Here is a 22,258-nt window from a genome sequence, read left to right as displayed (position 1 = left end):
GCAGCCCGCAAATAAAGAAGAACGCACCCTGTCCACCTTTCAAGTTATGTCTTCTTCTTCTTGTCCTCCACTTTTGCAGCTCACTCTTTGGATTTCACAGGCTTCAAGAAGATGGCGCCAGAACGAAGGCCTTACTGATAAAGGTATGCCTCTCTTCCCACGATCATTTCCTCTCTCCTTTTTTTTTTTTGGGGGGGGGGGGGGGGGTAAAAAGTGGCAGCTTCTCAGATGCTAACGCGGCTAATGTTGTTAGCCGCGACGTCCATTTGGACCCACTCAAATGTCCGCTTGTTTGTTTTTTTTGGGGATTATTTTAATCACATCTCTATACCCACGCATCACTTTAACGTGATGCATGAGCAGAATACTCCGCGATGTTTCCCGATGCAACATTATTTGCGTGACGACATTGTTATTGTCATTACCGCGAGCAGTTGACCCGAAAGCGAGGACGCCAGCAAATGTGAGATGCAACGTAAACTAGTCAACAATATACCATTTTTAGCAGACTTTTAGGGAAAGTATCGCCTTTGCATCATTAATAGTAGGGATGGGCGATACCACACTTTTAGGATTCGATACGATACGATACTTTTTCTTGCATTTTCATCGATACCGATACCATTAATTTCTTATTGGCAATTTTTGTCAGTCAAAAATATTATTACTAGGGATGTCCGATAATGGCTTTTTGCCGATATCCCGATATTGTCCAACTCTTTTATTACCGATACCGATATCCACCGATATATGCAGTCGTGGAATTAACACATTATTATGCCTAATTTGGACAACCATGTATGGTGAAGATAAGGTACTTTTTTAAAAAAATAATAAAATAACTAAATTAAAAACATTTTCTTGAATAAAAAAGAAAGTAAAACAATATAAAAACAGTTACATAGAAACTAGTAATTAATGAAAATGAGTAAAATTAACTGTTAAAGGTTAGTACTATTAGTGGAGAAGCAGCACGCACAATCATGTGTGCTTACGGACTGTATCCCTTGCAGACTGTATTGATATATATTGATATATAATGTAGGAACCAGAATATTGATAACAGAAAGAAATGGGGGAGGAGGGAGGTTTTTTGGGTTGGTGCACTAATTGTAAGTGTATCTTGTGTTTTTTATGTTGATTTAATAAAAAACCAAAAAAAAAACCAGATACAGATAATAAAAAAAACGATACCGATCATTTCCGATATTACATTTTAACGCATATATCGGCCGATACTGCCGATATTATCGGACATCCCTAATTATTACTATTATTATTTAAGACAAATCACAAGACAAATACAGACCATTTATACCACAAGTATTATGGTCAATATATAATAAAAGTAACATTAAAATAAATAACATAAATATGAAAAATAAATTAAATATTATATATAATAATAATTATATATTATATATAATAATAATTAGATATTAGGGCTTTCCAATTAACTGTCGAATCCGAATCGCAAGAAGCTGCAGTTATTTTTTAAAGTTTGTGATATAATTAGCAATCAATGAAATATGAAATAGGCTAATGTTTTCTAAATGTAAGAAATCATGTTACAGATTAAAACCAAAATCACATTCAATCATATGTTTCAAGATTTTCTTGGAAAAAAAATAAAACTGTAATGCTCATTCGCTGTCTCCTGTGACGTGACTGGGCCAGCTCTATACTCTGCCAGGTACAGGGGTGTCCCAGCACGGAGTAAGTTAAGTAAGTCATCAAAAACATCTGAAAGTGATGCTTGCACCCCCCACACGCCGTTTTTTTGGTTTATACCGATACTTTTTTCAGAAAAGTGATGTCAAATGAGTAGCGTGTGAGTATCGATATATCGATACCACAGGATCGATACGCACATCCCTAATTAATAGCTCATCCATCCATCCAGGCTTAAGGACCTCGTATGGGTATGGGTAACATATTCTAAGTAACAAAGACTTACCGTATTTTTCGGAGTATAAGTCGCTCCGGAGTATAAGTCACGGGCCGAAAATGCATAATAATGAAGGTAAAAAACATATATAAGTCGCACTGGAGTATAAGTTGCATTTTTGGGGGAAATGTATTTGATAAAAGCCAACACCAAGAATAGACATTTGAAAGGCAATTTAAAATAAATCAAGAATAGTGAACAACAGGCTGAATAAGTGTACGTTATATGAGGCATAAATAACCAACTGAGAAGGTGCCTGGTATGTTAACGTAACATATTATGGTAAGAGTCATTCAAATAACTATAACATATAGAACATGCTATACGTTTACCAAACAATCTGTCACTCCTAATCGCTAAATCCCATGAAATCTTATACGTCTAGTCTCTTACGTGAATGAGATCAATAATAATATTTGATATTTTACGGTAATGTGTTAATAATTTCACACATAAGTCGCTCCTGAGTATAAGTCGCACCTCCGGCCAAACTGAAAAAAACTGCGACTTATAGTCCGAAAAATACGGTATATGTTTTTGGTAACACTTTAGTAGGGGGAACATATTCTAAGTAACAAAGACTTAATTTAGAGTTATTTGGTTAGGGTTAGGGTTATAATAAGACCATGCCGAATAAGGCATTATAAGTACTTAACAATGACTCGTTAAGAGCCAATATGTTGCTAATTTGCATGTTAATAAGCAAGTAATTAATGGTGAATATGTTCCCCATACTAAAGTGTTACCATGTTTTATTACTGGTGCACAAAATGAACCGTGCATGAACATCACCTTGTTCAAAGAACAAAACCAACATTGACCCACTCAAATGTCCGCTTGTTTTTTTATTTTTTTAATCACATCTCTATACCCACGCATCACTTTAACGTGATGCATGAGCAGAATACTCCGCAATGTGTATCGAATGAATGTTTCCTGATGCAACATTATTTGCGTGACGACGTTGTTATTGTCATTACCGCGAGCAGTTGACCCGAAGGCGAGGACGCCAGCAAATGTGAGATTTCATTACATTTCATTTTTATTTATCTCCTTCATTGATGTGCATCTTTGATCGATTAGACAATTATTCAATTATACATTTACACACCAATGCCTGAGAAGGAGCAGGGTGAAGAAAAATCTTATATTTTCCTGCCCCCTTCAACATAATACGTAGTCTTACTTAATGGATATCATATAAACCAACAAATACATCCAAATATAAGGAAAACAAACAAAAAAATACAACAAGTGCAAAACTTCGTGAAGTACAAACCGAACAAAAATAAATAAATAAAAGTAATAAACACCTCACGGGATGATACAAAACCAGGCACAAAATAAGTAAAATAATAAATATAAAGCAAAATGTAAACACTTATGGCTGTCCATATGATCTTATTGTTCTGTCTTTATATATTTTTTTCAATTTGAATATATTTTTACAATCTTTTATCTCATTGTAAAGAGAATTCCATAGTTTAACCCCCACCACTGATATACACATTTGTTTTAAAGTTGTCCTTGAATACTGATGTTGGAAATGACCTTTTCTTCTATGCTCTTCATTCTCACAAGTGATGACATTTTTTTACATTTTTTTTGTAAATTTGCTGGTAATGTTTTACTTTTAGCCTTAAACATGACACATAATGTCTGTAACTTTACTAGCTCCTGTAATTTCAATAAACCAGAATTAATAAATAATATGTTAGTGTGTTCTAAGTAATCTACTTTATGTATAATCCTTATAGCTCTTTTCGGTAGTTGATACAATGCCTTTATGTTACTCTTATGTGTTCCTCCACACTTTTTTCGTACATGTGATGCAATGTAAACTAGTCAAAAATATTTAAAAAAATTAGCAGACTTTTAGGGAAAGTATCGCCTTTGCATCATTAATAGCTCGTAGAAGGATTTTATCGGAGCCCTCCTTATGTCTTAAGGACCTTATGTTTTTCTCAGATTTAGAGGAAAATTAAATACAATCTTAAAGGTACACCAAAACAATTTGACTTGACCTGGGGCTGCATAATTAGTTACATGGCTAAATTAAAGACCATATAGCAGTGTTTTTCAACCTTTTTTGAGCCAAGGCACATTTTTTGCATTGAAAAAATCCGGAGACACGCCACCAGTAGAAATCATCATATTTTAGTGGCTTTTTCTCTTTTTTTGGTATTTTCCTGTAGCAGTTTCATGTCTTCCTTTGAGCGATATTTCCCGCATCTACTTTGTTTTAGCAATCAAGAATATTTCAGTTGTTTTTATCCCTCTTTGTGGGGACATTGTTGATTGTCATGTCAAGGTTCGGATGTACTTTGTGGACGCCGTCTTTGCTCCACAGTAAGTCTTTGCTGTCGTCCAGCATTCTGTTTTTGTTTACTTTGTAGCCAGGTTAGTTTTAGTGTTGTTCTGCATAGCCTTCCCTAAGCTTCAATGCCTTTTCTTAGGGGAACTCACCTTTTGTTTATTTTTGGTTTCAGCATTAGATACCTTTTTACCTGTACACTACCCCCCGCTGTTTCCGACATCTACAAAGCAATTAGCTACCGGCTGCCACCTACTGATATGGAAGAGTATTACACAGTTACTCTGCCGAGCTCTAGACAGCACCGACACTCAACAACAACACATAATTTGCAGACTATAATTACTGGTTTGCAAAAAATATTTTTAACCCAAATAGGTGAAATTAGATAATCTCCCACGGCACACCAGCCTGTATCTCACCGCGGCACAGTGGTTGAAAAACACTGCACTATAGGATAAATGTGACACTCATTGTTGACAATGAACCTTTTCACTTACCTCAACTCTTTTTTCTTTGTTGTTGTTGTTGTTTTTATTCAGTGACACTTCTGTGTATGTTTTATTTTTTATTTGTATTGTTAAATTTTTTTCTCCTTTTAGTCAGTTATTGTGATTCTCTATCTTTTTGTGGTGAAGATAGCCTACTGTGACTGAAATGTAGGAGGGGGAGTTATTATTTAACTTTTATTATTTTTCTGTCATTTGTATTTTTTTTTGTATTTTTGAATTTTTTGTTGTTGTATTTTTTATTTTTGGGGGAAGGGACAACAAAAGGTGTCTGTTTTCTCGGTGCCTGTATTGTGATTTCCCTATGAAACGAATAAATCAATATTATAGAAAAATATATACAATTTATTACATTTAAATGTGCATGTGCATGGGAATAAGCTGCATTAAGTCGCGCCCCCTTGCTGCTAACGGTAGTTTACGTTTGTGCGTCAGCTCTCCCCTGCTAGAGTTTAACCACCTTATTATTTTTATTCATCACAATATGAGAGCGTAAACACACAAATAACAATATAATAAAGCATTTCCAGTAATAATGATTTGGACCAAGATGGCGGATGTAAGATAGGACGAAAACAATTAGCACGCTAGCTAGCTAGCGGCTAGGCTAACCGCGCTAGCTAAAGAAATAGCACGAAAAGGGCGTTGTGTGTCAATCACAAAAATGTCGAGGAGTTGATAGTGTTTTTGTGTGGACTAAACCATAGAGTCTGAATGCAGGGGATTCTGCGTCTGCTCCGTGTATGTCTGATGTATGTTTGCCTTCAACATGTGGTTGGTTTGCGGGCTTCTCGCCGCAGCGCGGACGTGCTCGAATGTTGTGTTTCCTGCGCTAAATGCGTTCATTGTCACCTTTCTGCTCGCTATTTTACACCGAATCCGCCCCACATTCACATCGAACTCGTTTTGCGGCAATTGTGTGCGTGTATCTGCTTAAAAATGGCACGGAAACGCCGAGATGAGATGATCTGGTCCAGGGTCAAAGCTGTCGCCGCCATGTAACCTTTGTGGACTCTACTGGCAATGTCACATGTTTGAAGTCTAATCCTAAGTTATTGTTGTTAGTGATAATAAGTCATAAAATACACCAAACGAGCATTTGCAACTTTCAGACTTATGTATATGAATCAAATGTCGTCCTACAAGCTGCAAAAGAGTTGTATCATAAGGTTGATGTGTTTTAACACCATAAATCATTTCATGACACTACCTAATTTTGCTACACAAAATCCTTTGAATTTCTCACGTCAATATTTAATTCTTCTGCAGATAAAGATTGGATCAACATAGAAAAAAATATGTTAATGAATTTGGACATTGATGTGGGGAGCTTATATTATATTCCAAAAATACCTAATGAATTGAGGCAGAGCCCAATAGAAGCCACCTTTAACATTCTAAAACTGTGCCAGAAAATACTAGGAATCAACCCAATGACATCTGTAAATCAACCGCTTTGGTACAATCCTAATATCATAATTAATAAAAATGTGGTTAAATGGACAACATGGAAAGACAGAGGTATTACTAAACCTCATCATATTATTAATAAAAACTCTTTAGTTGAACAATATAATGTACCCAGAAATCATTTTTTAAATTTTATCTCATCAAAACACGCTGTAAATAAATGCATATCCTCTGAAAGTATGTCTTTAAATAGCCATGAACTGGAAGATGCACTTTTTAATCAAGATACAATTAAGAAATTAATTAAACTATTTTATGGAATAATAAATAAACACCACACTAGAAATGCAAAAGATGCATGTGTTCGGAAATGGATGATGGACTTAAACATTTTCGATGAAAGAGACATATCATGGAATGATATTTGGAAAAATGCCAATAAGCCTATTAGAAGCATTAAAGATAAACTGACTCAATTTAAGATATTGAATAGATTGTATTTTACATCTTCTCAGCTGTTTAAAATTGGTGTAGTAGATAGCAAGTTATGTACGAAGTGTCGGGCAGCTGAGGGAACTCTTGTTCATTTATTGTGGGAATGTCAGAGAATAAAAGAGTTATGGTTGAAAACAACAAAAGAAGCAATCACATTCCTTAATATAAACATCCCAATGACACTGCAAACTTGTATTCTTGGGGATCTCCATCAATTTAGTAACGTGTCATCAAAAAGTAAAAATGCTTTTCTTTCAATATGCATAATAACAAAAAGGGTAATATTTAAAAAATGGATAGCTGTTGATAGTCCAACTCATACTGACTGGTATACACAAGCTATGGAGATGATATCAGTAGAAAAAACTGCATTTAGTTTAGATAATAATGAGTCATATATTGGAATATGGGATCCATTATTTAAATTTGTTTCAACTACTAAATGAACCAAAATATGACTTATTATATCTTTGTGGAAAATATTGGACACAGTGTGTTGTCAAGCTTGAGATGTGATGCAGGTGTGGGCCACTGTGACACTATTGTTCATTTCAAATTTTTTAATTATTTTTTATTAATGTTTTTAATGATAATATCAATGAGGTTTTTTTTTTTAATCACTGCTATTTTGAAATTATTACTAATATTGATGCTGTTGTCGATAATGTTCATTTTTGTTTCACTACATTTGTATTGTTCCGTGTCATGTTTGTGTGTCCTTAATTGCTCTCAATTGCTCTGTTTGTTGTTATTCCTAACATTGGTGGGACGGGTTTGGTTTTGGAATTGGATTGCATTGTTGTGGTATTGTTGTGTATTGTTTTGTTGATTGATTGATTAATAATAAAAAAAAATTAAAACAATTCAGGACAGGCATGTCAAACTCGTTATTGAGGGCCACATCGCATTTATGGTTGCCCTCAGAGGGCAGCTTGTAACTGTGGATAATATATAAATATAAATGTGTGTGTGTGTATTAGAGATGCGCGGATAGGCAATTATTTCATCCGCAACCGCATCACAAAAGTCGCCATCCACCCGAACTAACATTTTATCAAAACCACAACCGCCCGCCACCCACCCGTTGTTATATATCTTTAACATCTGCTGACTGAAGCCTTGCTTTTGAAGAATCCTCCATCAAGTCTTTTATTGGGCGCCAAACAATCATCCATGCCACACCCACTTCAAGTCCACTACTTTTTCTAATATATATAACAACGACATTCAATGCGTGCCACGCATTAATATCTCTTGGCCACGCATTACAGGCTAAGAGATATTAATGCGTGATAATATTATTTATCATTATTATAATATTATTGTCATTTCCATTAAGAAAGTGTTGACTATTATTGTTAATTTTTTTCCCTGGTCTTTAGTATTCCCTTTTTTAGTTTGTCGCGTACCACGTTTGCTGCCGGCGTTGCTATCTTTTTATTTTTTTCTTCTTCTGCTGTTGTGTTGTGGTGTGGTGTTGCTGTGTCACGCCAAATTTCTTCCCCCTACAAAAACGTTCCCTCCCCCATTTACTTCCGGGGCTGCGTCCAATAAAATTGCGAAGTTTTAGTTAACCTGCACATGACTGTCCTGTTTCGCGCCTGTACAAAAAAAAACAAACAATCGAGTTCTTCAGATTCCAGCAGCTGTCAAAGACGAAGTATCCTTCCAGCGACGGGCAGTCAAAGCCGAAGTGCTATCGATCGCTGTCAATGACGTAAGAGGAAACATGACCACGGAAGTAAATGGGGGGACGAAGGTTTTTGTAGGGGGAAGAAATTTGGCGTGACAGCAGCAGCAGTGCCTGATGAATAATTGCCTGTTTCAAAGAGTGCTGCTCGTTTTTCGTATGTGGGTAACAACATTTAACTATGTATATATATTTCCGAATTGGTTCAACCGCCACCCGCCCGAATCTATTTAAAATACATTTTTTTCGTCATCCATCCGCATTATCCGCGGACTCCGCGGTTGTGTCCGCAAACCGCGCATCTCTACTGTGTATGTATATGTACAGTACAAGTCAAAAGTACATACAAGTTCTCATTCAATGCGTTTTCTTTATTTTCATGACTACCGTATTTTCCGCACCGGATTATAAGGCGCACCTTCAATGAATGGCCTATTTTAAAACTTTGTTCATATATAAGGCGCACCGCATTATAAGGCGCATAGAATAGACGCTACAGTAGAGGCTGGGGTTACGTTATCCATCCATTAGATGGAGCTGCGCTAAAGGGAATGTCAACAAAACAGTCAGATAGGTCAGTCAAACTTTATTAATAGATTACAAACCAGCGTTCTGACAACTCTGTTCACTCCCAAAATGAATAAACAGCTGTTTTGTTATTTTCCCCGAGGTAAAGTCAGTGACGTGGTGTTTTGTTTATCTTTTAACAACAGCAAGGTATAACATGTAGTGCAACATTTGTATCACATAGTGGAGGGGAACTTTTCCTCGATTCAGTAAACACGTAAAAAACAGTGATACTGTTCCGGTAAATCAAACGTTAGTGCAATCACTATATAGTAACCCTCAAAATAGTGCAAAGCAATAACAATATATCAATAACTCAACGTTGATCAAACGTTAATGTCACGCAACACACAAAATAAACATGTAAAGCTCACTTTATTAAGTTATTCCTCATCCACGAATCCCTCGAATTCTTCTTCTTCTTCAGTGTCCGAATTAAACAGTTGGGCGAATACGGCATCCGTCTCGTTGAAGTCGTCATTAATGGAGTCAGTGTCCCTGCTGTTGTCTAGCAGTTCAGTGACAATTTCTGCCTTCCTGAAAGCTCGGACCACAGTTGAGACTGATATATCAGCCCAGGCATTTACGATCCTCTGGCAGATAGTGGCGTATGTCGTCCGGCGCTGTCTCCCTGTCTTGGTGAACGTGTGTTCGCCTTCTGTCATCCACTGAGCGCCTTTGAGTTTAAACTTTGCGTCGTAAGCGTGTCTCTTTACAGGAGCCATTTTGGGGTCTTTACATAAACACACAAATGGAAATGAAGCGGCACGCCTCGTGCAGTCATATATCCCGGCATGCACCGCACGCTTCTTCTACGGGGGAAAATGAAGTCGGCGGCTGCTTACCGTAGTTGCGAGACCTGTTGCGGCTCAATATTGGTCCATATATAAGGTGCACCGGATTATAAGGCGCACTGTCAGCTTTTGAGAAAATTGGAGGTTTTTAGGTGCGCTTTATAGTGCGGAAAATATGGTATTTACATTGTAGATTGTCACTGAAGGCAACTATGACACCTCTGAAGTGATAACCATTTCAGGTGACTACCTCTTGAAGCTCATGGAGAGAATGCCAAGAGTGTGCAAAGCAGTAATCAGAGCAAAGGGTGGCTATTTTAAAGAAACTAGAATATAAAACATGTTTTCAGTTATTTCACCTTTTTTGTTAAATACATAACTCCACATGTGTTCATTCGTAGTTTTGATGCCTTCAGTGACAATCTACAATGTAAATAGTCATGAGAAAAAAACCCCGCATTGAGTGAGTAGAAGGTGTGTCCAAACTTTTCAGAGGCGGTATAGTACCGAATATACCGTACAACCCTAGTGTATATAAAACATTGATGGAGCGTTTTGAAGGCTACACCGGTGACTCCCAATACCCGCATCTTTCAAACCTTTTTTTAATCACCTTTAGAATTGTAAAAAACCCCCAAAAAGACGTGTTTTCTTGTTCCTCATAATGATTGTAAACAATAGGCAACATTCCAAAAAAGTGCAGTACCCCTTTTAAGAACAGCGTCGCAACTTTGTCCAATGCCTGCAACTTTCATGCACCTTCTGGCCAACCGGCATCATTTTCACCAATCACATTTGTCTGAGTTGTGCTTTAATCGTTTGCTGTATAATCAAAACTTAAGTATATTTCTTGTGTAGATAAAGCAGGAACCACAACGTGTAGCAATGTCATCTCTTTATTGCTTAATTGTACCTCAGACCTAGAGCAGGACATCTACCTTTTACGGGGCGCCGTAAATGGCGACCCACCAGCGTTCCTGTTCTGTTACCCCGTACTATGTTTGTCTAATCTTGAACGGGTTTGTGCTGAAAATAAAATGTTGTTGTACTTGTGCAATGACAATAAATATCTTTCCTTCTCCCTTCCTTCTCATGGCAAAATTAATAATCTCGATTATTTTGATTGATATTGCCATCACGAGTAGTCTGAAAACCTGAGTATTTAGTGTACCACCAATACTCAACTTTGAATATCATTTAAAAACTGGATATAAATTAGTAACAAACCACAAGTACAAAAGTAATAGTAACAATACATTTGAATAATAGAAATGTGAAAAAATTAAATTTTACCTTTTACATTTAGTGTATGCTTTTTGTGTCCTATGAAAATGCAAAAATCCTCACATTTATTAGTGCAATACATCTTTGGACAATTTTGACTAATGTTTTAAGTCAAAGCATAATAATTTTGAATACATGTTTTAAGTACATTATGCTTGTTTACGGAACTTGTTGAAACCTTTATTTTGTTGGCGCTATCAGACCGGATGTTGCGCACAGCGCTGTTATTGTGAAAGGGGGAAGCGTGCTGCTGTTCTGAGTTTGACAAGTTAGGAGACAACTTGGGGCTGTTTAAAAAAAAATAAAATGTGCACCTTTTTAGTTGCGAATGCTGTCCTATTTGTACATTAATCTTACACTCACGATGTCGTTCACAACAACACAAGCAGATGAGATGTGTTGTGCGTGAATGGCTTGTTCTTACTAGCTTTAGCTTCATAGTCGCTGTTTCAAGTGGCCGTCTCGACTTCATTAACATTTTCCCAAACAAATGTTCTGCGTTGTGGGTTCACGGTCGATTGTCACTATGTCAAAGCAAACACTGACTGAATAAATTAATTCAATCTTCTTTGCTGGATTTGTGCTATTCAAAGTTTTTTTTCTTAATGTCACGCATTGATGCACACCCATCTCTCTGACGCTACTGTATGTTATAGACCACTTATTCTGCAGGCAAGCTACTTTTCAATTGACCAAGTTGAGAGGATCTACCTCATTCATATATATAATTACGATTTATTTATGTATGAAAGAGACATTTTTGTTAACCAGTTAAAGGTGTTTAATTATAATACAAGCATTAACACATATAGATTCCTTTCTTTCATGAAGACAAGCATATAAGTTGGTGTATTACCTGATTCTGATGACTTGCATTGATTGGAATCAGACAGTAGTGATAACGTCCCCGTTTTTGAATGGAGGAGAAAAAAAGTCCTCCTTTCTGTATAATACCACATGAAATTGGTTGGTTTTTGCCATCTTATTTGTCCAGCTTCCATACTCCTTTTTATACACTTTACAAGAAATACATACACTACCGTTCAAAAGTTTGGGGTCACATTGAAATGTCCTTATTTTTGAAGGAAAAGCACTGTACTTTTCAATGAAGATAACTTTAAACTAGTCTTAACTTTAAAGAAATACACTCTATACATTGTTAATGTGGTAAATGACTATTCTAGCTGCAAATGTCTGGTTTTTGGTGCAATATCTACATAGGTGTATAGAGGCCCATTTCCAGCAACTATCACTCCAGTGTTCTAATGGTACAATGTGTTTGCTCATTGGCTCAGAAGGCTAATTGATGATTAGAAAACCCTTGTGCAATCATGTTCACACATCTGAAAACAGTTTAGCTCGTTACAGAAGCTACAAAACTGACCTTCCTTTGAGCAGATTGAGTTTCTGGAGCATCACATTTGTCGGGTCAATTAAACGCTCAAAATGGCCAGAAAAAGAGAACTTTCATCTGAAACTCGACAGTCTATTCTTGTTCTATTCCACAAAATTGTTTGGGTGACCCCAAACTTTTGAACGGTAGTGTACATTGGCAGCAAACTCTGTAGCTTGTTAGCTTGTGCACACCAGCTTTCTGAGACTCTTATTTTGTTAGCGCAGGCAGGATGAAGCAGGGCTTTTATTGTGAAGACAGGAACTGTGCAGTCGGTCTTTAGAGTTTTGACGGCAGGTGACGCGAGAGTCTGTTGAAGTAAAAATTGTTTCTCGCCCTCGTCTCTGTAATTTTTTCTTAATAATCATCTGGCAGCAGCCAGCATCATCTCACAAGAACCTCAGGTGCTGTGAATGTCAATCAAGTGACGAAAGTGAAGATTGATGATCGCTAATTTTTAGGTCTATTTTTTTAATGCCTGGCTGGCGATCGACTGACACACCCTCCGCCATCGACCGGTAGCTCGCGATCGACGTAATGGGCAGCCCTGTTATAGACTCCATCCGCATTCTTTTGTTGAACAGTCATAGGTCAGATTTTCTGGAAGATTTCATAAGTATTTGTTGAAACCGGTTACAGCGTTGGTCTCAGTCCCGTAAAAACATTGCCAATTGCGTACGTAAGCACCACAAATAGGCGCCTCCACAAGCACGCGTCAGCAAAAATAGACGAGTCCATTTTCAACAAGTGTTCAGTCCAAGACTGTTGATGGAGAACTTGTTGTCAAAAGGTTGTGTAGCTAATTAGAATGATTATAATTTAAAAGTATGGATATCCGAGGCTAGTTCCTCCTTATCAAGAATTTGACCATTGTACCATTCTTTAGCTAGTGAAGATACAGAGGTTACTTGGGGTTCTCAGGGCATTCAAACAATCGCAACTGGACTATTCGGTTAGTCTTAGAAGACGTTTCGCCTCTCATCCATGTAGGCTGATTTATTTATTTATTTATAGATCTGTATCGCTCTGGAATAACCTGCCTCAAATTCTCACCGGCATTGAAAGTAAACAGGTTTTTAAAAAGAAAGTAAAATTGTATCTGAGTCTTTAAATTAGTTTGCTCGTTGATGATTTGTTTGGTTTTGTATAGTTATATTCATATGGTAATTATTATTCTGTGACTGTAAATTGTTTGCTTGTTTTCTTATTGATGCTTTTATTTTTTATTTTATTTTTCTGTATTGTGTAGTTATAATTATAGGCTTTTACTTGTAATTGTATTGAATTATGGACCCCAGGAAGACTAGTGGGTTGTTGTGGCAACCAGCTATTAGGAATCCTTAATAAAAATCAAAAATATCATGTAGGCATTTTCCAGGGAAAAGTCGTTCCAGATTATTTTATTCTGAAGGCTTTCTGAATAAAGCGAAGTGATTAGAATTGAAGACTAACAACTTATTCGACTAGAAATGAGTAAATACAAACAGTAGCAATACCAGTGCTAGAGAGAAGACTTAGCTGTCTAAAGCCCGGAGTATTCTCTAAAAATGGTCGCTCCTCACATATGCTTTTTTCCGTCTTGCTGCACCATCTTGGTGGCAATCGAAACCTAAAGTTAAATTGGAGTGTGTGATGGACACACACACACACACGGACACACACACACACACACACACACACACACACACACACACACACACACACACACACACACACACACACACACACACACACACACACACACACACACACACACACACACACACACACACACACACACACACACACACACACACACTCATCTGTCCACTCTCCATTCCTCTCATTCCTGGTACCTCTTTTTCCGGAACCTAAATGAGATACAATGTGTGTGTATTTGCAAAGATAGAAAACATGGGGTGTATTCATTGCCATGTCCTTGAACACATTGCACAGGAAGTCTCACTTCTTCTGCAGTTCACTCTTTCCCAAGGTAGATTTGTCAGATTTAGTTTTAGACGTCGTTCACACTGCTAGTCCGATTTTTTTTTTTTTGCCCATTTGTGACCTATATCGGATTTTTTTCATGTCTGTGTGAACAGTGCAATTTAGAATTTTTCATATCCAAACCAGGCCTCTCTGTATGTGGGAATAAATCGGATATACAGTACAGGCCAAAAGTTTGGACACACCTTCTCATTTCAATGCATTTTCTTTATTTTCATGACTATTGACATTGTAGATTGTCACTGAAGGCATCAAAACGATGACACCTGTGAAGTGAAAAGCATTTCAGGTGACTACCTCTTGAAGCCCATCGAGAGAATGCCACGAGTGTGCAAAGCAGTAATCAGAGCAAAGGGTGGCTATTTTGAAGAAACTAGAATATAAAACATTTTTTCAGTTATTTCCCCTTTTTTTGTTAAGTACATAACTCCACATGTGTTCATTCATAGTTTTGATGCCTTCAGTGACAAGTAGATGCCCATATAGGCTGTTCAGATTTACTTTACAAAAGAGAAGTGTAGGATACTTCTCTTGTTGCCTTATTTGTATTTGACCACTACTGTTTTCTGTTTATTTGTTACTGACTGTGGCAGGACACCTCTGCCTCTGTTTCACTTTATGTTGCTGGTAAATAATATGGTTGTAGTAGTAGGCTAAAGTTAAATTATTTAGTATGCACTAATTAAAGGGGCAGAGCTTTAAGAGACATTTTAGCTTTTATATTTTATGAGATATATTTTTTGTAAGAACCACAATTAATAAATATATTTCAGTGAATAACTTATTGTTCAAATCTGTATATAAATATGTACATAAAGTGTTGTAATTATATTGTAAAATGGATGGATGGATGGATGGATGTTTAAAACAAAACTGTTATTATTAATTAGTAAGTATACATTTTTTGAGCCTTTTTAGAGAAAATCATATCATTGTAGTAAATTATGCAAATTACTCGATGATGTCATGGTGACCACGCCCATAGCCACGCCCCCACCGCCACAGGTATCTTGGCAGTTTATGGGAAACACTGAACTGTTATTATTAATTAGTAAGTATACATTTTTTTAGCCTTTTTAGAGAAAACCATATCACTGTAGTAAATTATGCAAATTACTCGATGATGTCATGGTGACCACGCCCATAGCCACGCCCCCACCGCCACAGGTATCTTGACAGTTTATGGGAAACACTGCGTCAGGATTCGATTACGATTCAGGAGTTACGATTCGATAAAAATAGCAGGTTTTGCTATTCCTCATCCTGCTGGGATGATACTTGTAAGAAACATACTTTATTTGTCGCCATGAAGGCGAGGATTAGTGATTTAGAAGTAACTAAAACACTGCCGACTGCGGATAGCCTTGTTTTAAAGCATCTCTTTTAGAGCGGCGTTTTAGTGTTATAGCTTCACCTTTTTGTTAGTTTTTAAGCCAAAATGCGTCAATTCTCCCATTTCTGTCTACACACTGTGTCTGCTTGTAAGTACTCTGTGTGTGTGCGCGCTGCCGAACATGCTCCTCTGTTCATAAGCCAGCAATGTAGTGTAATCATAATGTATAATAATAATAATGCAAGTAACCATTTAAAAATATATAAACTTTAATTACGGTAGAATTGTTAAGCATTGTACTGTCATTTAGAAGGTAAATATCTTTGTCCTAACTAAACCAAAAAAATGGACTCTCATTTCTGTAAGCAAAAATTTTACCTAAATAAATACTGAACCTCTCAAACATCTTTTTTCCCAGTTGGAAAAATTAGGTCGGACGTTGTCCATTTGTTTGTTGCCATCTTGTGGTCACGGCATTCTTGCTTGTTAGTCCGTGCTGATGGGCTCATATCGCCCATCAGATTTGAAGCTGAAAGATTCCCAAAACGGGACAGTTGGCTTTGTAATCATCCTTTTTTTTCTGCTATTTTTTTGTTACTTTGCGGAACTCTCACACTGCATGTCGCGAGGCTCTCTGTCTCTGCTTCCTGTGTGTGCGGTCTCGCCGAGTCACTCTCTGCCCACCGAGACAAAGATTGTGAATGACTGAAAAGAGCGCTCACTGCCCTCAGTTGATTCTACTGTTAAATAAACTCTGATGCCCAGAGTGAGACCTCTTTCTCCCTGTTTGAAGCGAGGAAGAAACACGAGGCTCAACATGTCTGTCACTCAAATGTCGGTGACGGTAAAGAGAAAAAAACTCAGCCTCTTGCGGTAACATCATCGCACTAATTAAAACCTCGATGTCGATTTATGGTGGAGCTCTCGCCGGCAGCATAAAGCCCTGATCGGAACATTCCTAGTAAAAACTAAGCCAAAACCATTAGTGGCGACCCCTAACGGAGAAAAACGAAAAAAGTGAGGGGACAAATTGTATGTGGACATTTTTTGATTGCTCTTTAGTTCTGTATTCCAACCGTTTCTTCAAAGGGTTTTTTAAACTAACCGTCTTGTCACATCAGTTATTACTGCACAACAAACTTCTCCTTTTTTAAAACCTCTTCCCTTTTTTGGTATGCAATGCAGCTGAGTTCAAAACAGTGCTATTAAGTTTTACACGTTTACTATATTCTCCTCCTCGCCGCAAAAGCGCTATTCCGGCTGCTCGTGAAACTACCAAAATTACAATGCAGTTGTGTATCCAAGACCCAACAAGATGTGTCGCTCGATGGCTCAATCAGGACCCAAACTGACACCTTTCCGCTCTCTGATGACTTTCAGAAGCATTTGCTACTTTTTTCCAACACTTTGAACCCTGCGGCTCTTAAGACGGTGCTGCTAATTTGTGGTTTTGTCTTCGCTGACGGCCATAATAAAACGTTTAAAAAAAAACAAGCAAAAACAATTGGACTAGTTCGTTAACTACAGGGGCTGCAGTGTCCTTCCATTTATAGGTAGTACTTTTGTTTTTGAAACCGGAGTGCTGCTCAGTCTTTTAGCGGTCCATAGCGTTCCTAATTGTTAATCGCTCCAAGCAGTGTGTGTACATTTTACAGTATAACTTAAACTATTTAGACTTAGACATACTTTATTGATCCACAAGGGAAATTGTTCCACACAGTAGCTCAGTTACAAAGGATGGAAAGGATAATGCACAAAAGGGCACAAAAAGAGGGCAAAAACAAAAAGTATAAAGTAGACTAAAAATGCACCATAGTAGCAATATAAATGGATTAGATTTTATATCGCACTTTTCTATTGTTAGATACTCAAAGCGCTCACAGAGAAGTGGAAACCCATCATTCATTCACACCTGGTGGTGGTAAGCTACATTTGTAGCCACAGCTGCCCTGGGGTAGACTGACTGAAGCGAGGCTGCCAGTTTGCGGCTACGGCCCCTCCGACCACCACCTACCATTCATTCACCAGTGTGAGTGGCACCGGGGGCAAGGGTGAAGTGTCCTGCCCAAGGACACAACGGCAGCGATTTGGATGTCAAGAGGCGGGGAGCAAACCTGCAACCCTCAGGTTTTCTGGCACGGCCGCTTACATATTGTAATAGTTACATATTATATATAGGGCTGCAACAACTAATCGATTAAAATCGATTATAAAAATAATTGGCGATTCATTTAGTCATCGATTCGTTGGGTCTATGCTATGCGCACGCGCAGAGGCAATTTTTTATTTTTATTTTTATTTTTTTTATTTTTTTAATTTTTTATTTTTTTAAATAAACCTTTATTTATAAACTGCAACATGTACAAACAGCTGAGAAACAATAATCAAAATAAGTATGGTGCCAGTATGCTGTTTTTTTTCAATAAAATACTGGAAAGAATAGAAATGTAGTTTGTCTCTTTTATCCGATTATTAATCGAAGTAATAATCGACAGATTAATCGATTATCAAATTACCGTAATTTCCGGACTATAAGCCGCTACTTTTTCCCCTCGTTCTGGTTCCTGCGGCTTATACAAGGGTGCGTCTTATTTACGGCCTGTTCTTCTCCGACACCGACGAAGAGGATTTCGGTGGTTTTAGTACGCAGGAGGAAGACGATGACACAATGATTAAAGACTGACTTTTCATGTACCGGTAGGCTGGTTATTTTGATAACGTACAGGCGAGCACTTTGTATTAATTTGCACCGTTGTATTATTTGTACTCTGCACGAATGCTGTTCGCCATGTCAAAGATGTGAAAGTTTGATTGAATGATTGAAAGATTTATTGTTAATAAATGGGACGCTTTGCGTTCCCAAACAGTCATCTCTGTCCCGACAATCCCCTCCGTGGTAGCAGGAACCCCTATATACTACGGTAATTACACATCAAAACCCTGCGGCTTATAGTCGGGTGCGGCTTATATATGGAGCAATCTGTATTTTCCCCTAAATTTAGCTGGTGCGGCTTATAGTCAGGTGCGGCTTATAGTCCGGAAATTACGGTAATCGTTAGTTGCAGCCCTAATTATATACAGTAGGGCAGCACAATACGAAGGTCCTGGGTTCGATCCTGGGCTCGGGATCTTTCTGTGTGAACTTTGCATGTTCTCCCCGTGACTGCGTGGGTTCCCTCCGGGTACTCCGGCTTCCTCCCACCTCCAAACACATGCACCTGGGGATAGGTTGATTGGCAACACTAAATTGGCCCTAGTGTGTAAATGTGAGTGTGAATGTTGTCTGTCTATCTGTGTTGGCCCTGCGATGAGGTGGCGACTTGTCCAGGGTGTACCCCGCCTTCCGCCCGAATGCAGCTGAGATAGGCTCCAGCGCCCCCTGCAACCCAGAGAAGGACAAGCGGTAGAAAATGAATGGATAGATTACAGTATCTGTAAAGTATTAGCCCTCATTTCAGTAACAAGCATGACGTGCTGCATGTATCATGATCAATATCATCGTGACTCACTCGATGGCCAGGTAGTTGTCTGTTTGGTCCAACTTGCCGGGGAAGTTTTTTGAAGTTGATTTTGGGTAAGCCCACCCTTTATGTCAACATAGCTGGGCTCCAAGTTCCACATTTACACAGGCAAGTCACGCCGACCTCTCTCTCTCGGCTTCTGTCTGCTTCAACGTTTTGATCTCTGTTGGTGCTCGCTTCTATAACCAGCAGTTCATCCTCCGTTTATTCAGCGTCACAAAAAATAAGGTTGTGAATCCTCATTTGTCCAAAAAATAGTCGTCTTTGTTGCTTGTTACCAAGTCTGCCATGACTACAACACACTCGCGTTTGTTTCTGGAAGTAGGAGCATACTTTTGTTGGTGGAAGGCGGAAGTGTGTTGCTACTAGGGGTGTAACGGTTCGTGTATTTGTATTGAACCGTTTCGGTTCAGGGGTTTTGGTTCGGTTCGGAGGTGTACCGAACGAGTTTCTACACGGACATATTAAGTAGCGTAGCGCACGTTGTGTAAACAATGCACACCGAGGCACAACACACGGCATGCTAGCAACGACCGGGCTAGGACAACATATAAAAGCCAGAGCTGGAAGACCTTCCTGGCTCGTTAAGATCTCCCGTTTGGGAACACTTCGGCTGCGCGGTGCGGAGGACAGAGGTTTGGCGACATTGTTCAGCAGCGGTAAGGCATGCTTCTGCCAACGCGTCAAACATGCAAACCCATTTGAAGCGGCACCACCCCCAAGTGAACATCGCTTCAACAAAGATAAGGATGAGCAAACAGCTCCCACCTCTTACTGCCAAGTTAGCCAGGCTGGGGGGGAAAAGAAAAGTTAATCTGAGGCTGAGTTGACTTAAAACTGTTTAATGTTGCACTTTTTACACTACCGTTCAAAAAATTGGGGTCACCCAAACAATTTTGTGGAATAGCCTTCATTTCTAAGAACAAGAATAGACTGTCGCGTTTCAGATGAAAGATCTCTTTTTCTGGCCATTTTGAGCGTTTAATTGACCCCACAAATGTGATGCTCCAGAAGCTCAATCTGCTCAAAGGAAGGTCAGTTTTGTAGCTTCTGTAACGAGCTAAACTGTTTTCAGATGTGTGAACATGATTGCACAAGGCTTTTGTAATCATCAATTAGCCTTCTGAGCCAGAGAGCAAACACATTGGACCATTAGAACACTGGAGTGATAGTTGCTGGAAATGGGCCTCTATACACATATGTCTGGTTTTTGGTGCAATATCTACATAGGTATGTAGATATTGCACAAAAAAACAGACATTTGCAGCTAGAATAGTCATTTACCACATTAGCAATGTATAGAGTGTATTTCTTTAAAGTTAATACTAGTTTAAAGTTATCTTCATTGAAAAATAAGGACATTTCAATGTGACCCCAAACTTTTGAACGGTAGTGTATATGTAGAAGAAAAGTTTTGTCATTTTATTTAATCTGAGCAACAACTTGAGGCAGTTTAATGTTGATTAACGTGGACCCCGACTTAAACAAGTTGAAAAACTTATTGGGGTGTTACCATTTAGTGGTCAATTGTACGGAATATGTACTGTACTGTGCAATCTACTAATAAAAGTCTCAACCAATCAATCAAAAAAAGCACTTTATATGTAGAAAAGTTTTGTTAAGAAACCATTCTGAGCATTATCTTTAGTTTTTATTTTATATATGTTGACCACATTAACCCTGGCAATGGACCCTGTGTGTATATGTACGTTATGCCATTGTTTACAAATTTGGTAAATAAATAACCAAAACATTTATATTTTGTTGTTTTCTTATTGTACCGAAAATGAACCGAACCGTGACCTCTAAACCGAGCTACTTACCGAACCGAAATTTTTGTGTACCGTTACACCCCTAGTTGCTACGGAAATGGAAATAAATGCGCTGAGAAAAGAAGTTCAGGTAATGCATAAAATGACCAAAATACAGAATATATTGAACATATTGTTATGAATGTCTGTTACTACATTATATATAGACTTTCAGTGTGTATATAAAACATTGATGGAGGGTTTTGAAGTTGTTTTAGAGGACATTTAAAGGCTACAACGGTGTCTCCCATTAGCCACATTTTGCACATATTTTTATAGCATCTTTAGAATCCTAAAACAAAAAGACGTGTGTTCTTGTCTCTCACAATGATTGTGAACGATAGGTAAAATTCCAATAAAAGTGCAGTTCCCCTTTAAAGACCGGCTCTACCCTCTCTCTCTCTCTGGCCAGGAGAGCAAGGATGCACCGGCAGCGTGTCACGCTGTCAAAAAGACTGTCATCTCTGCGTGTGCGCGCGCATACATTTTCCCTCTGTTTCCCTCCGTATGTCTGGGACAATACAACTTACTTGTGTAGTGCATGCTGGTGCACACAAAGACTACACACACACACACACTCACACACACACACACACACACACACACACACACACACACACACACACACACACACACACACACACACACACACACACACACACACACACACACACACACACACACACACACACACACACACACACACACACACACACACACACACACACACACACACACACAATAAAGACTCACCAGGCAGTAAGCTGTCATGTGGCGTCCAACCAAAAACACGTGGCACGTCTTGATACGCCTTGTTTAGAGGGTCATGTCATACATGGACTGGACCAAGTCCTATTTTGGTCTGTCCATTATTTAAAGAGCCATGTGCTAACTAACAAGACAACAAAGATGACTATTGCATTCAGAAATGTTTATGTATACTAAGGCTGGGCCGATAAAACAATATCATTGTGTATTGTGATAGACACTTAATCGATATCAATATAAAATGCGTTAGATAAAACGTTATATATATATATATATATATATATATATATATATATATATATATATATATATATATATATATATATATATATATATATATATATATATATATATACTACCGTTCAAAAGTTTGGGGTCACCCAAACAATTTTGTGGAATAGCCTTCATTTCTAAGAACAAGAATAGAGTGTTGAG

At 38.0% G+C, this 22,258-nt stretch overlaps 1 protein-coding gene across 2 annotated transcripts in view; it reads left to right on the top strand.

The window, feature by feature from the left end:
* Window positions 1–22,258, top strand: part of kdm6a (lysine (K)-specific demethylase 6A) — a 123,279-nt gene that overhangs the window by 675 nt on the left and 100,346 nt on the right. For both annotated transcript variants that reach the window (XM_062061663.1, XM_062061662.1), the window contains exon 2: window positions 80–143. In XM_062061663.1, coding sequence (XP_061917647.1) covers window positions 80–143 — 64 coding nt within the window. The remainder of the gene's footprint in view (window positions 1–79; window positions 144–22,258) is intronic.

The sequence above is a fragment of the Entelurus aequoreus genome, linkage group LG10 (genome assembly GCF_033978785.1).
Source record: "Entelurus aequoreus isolate RoL-2023_Sb linkage group LG10, RoL_Eaeq_v1.1, whole genome shotgun sequence".
Lineage (NCBI taxonomy): Eukaryota > Metazoa > Chordata > Actinopteri > Syngnathiformes > Syngnathidae > Entelurus > Entelurus aequoreus.
This window is presented reverse-complemented; position numbering and strand designations above follow the sequence as displayed.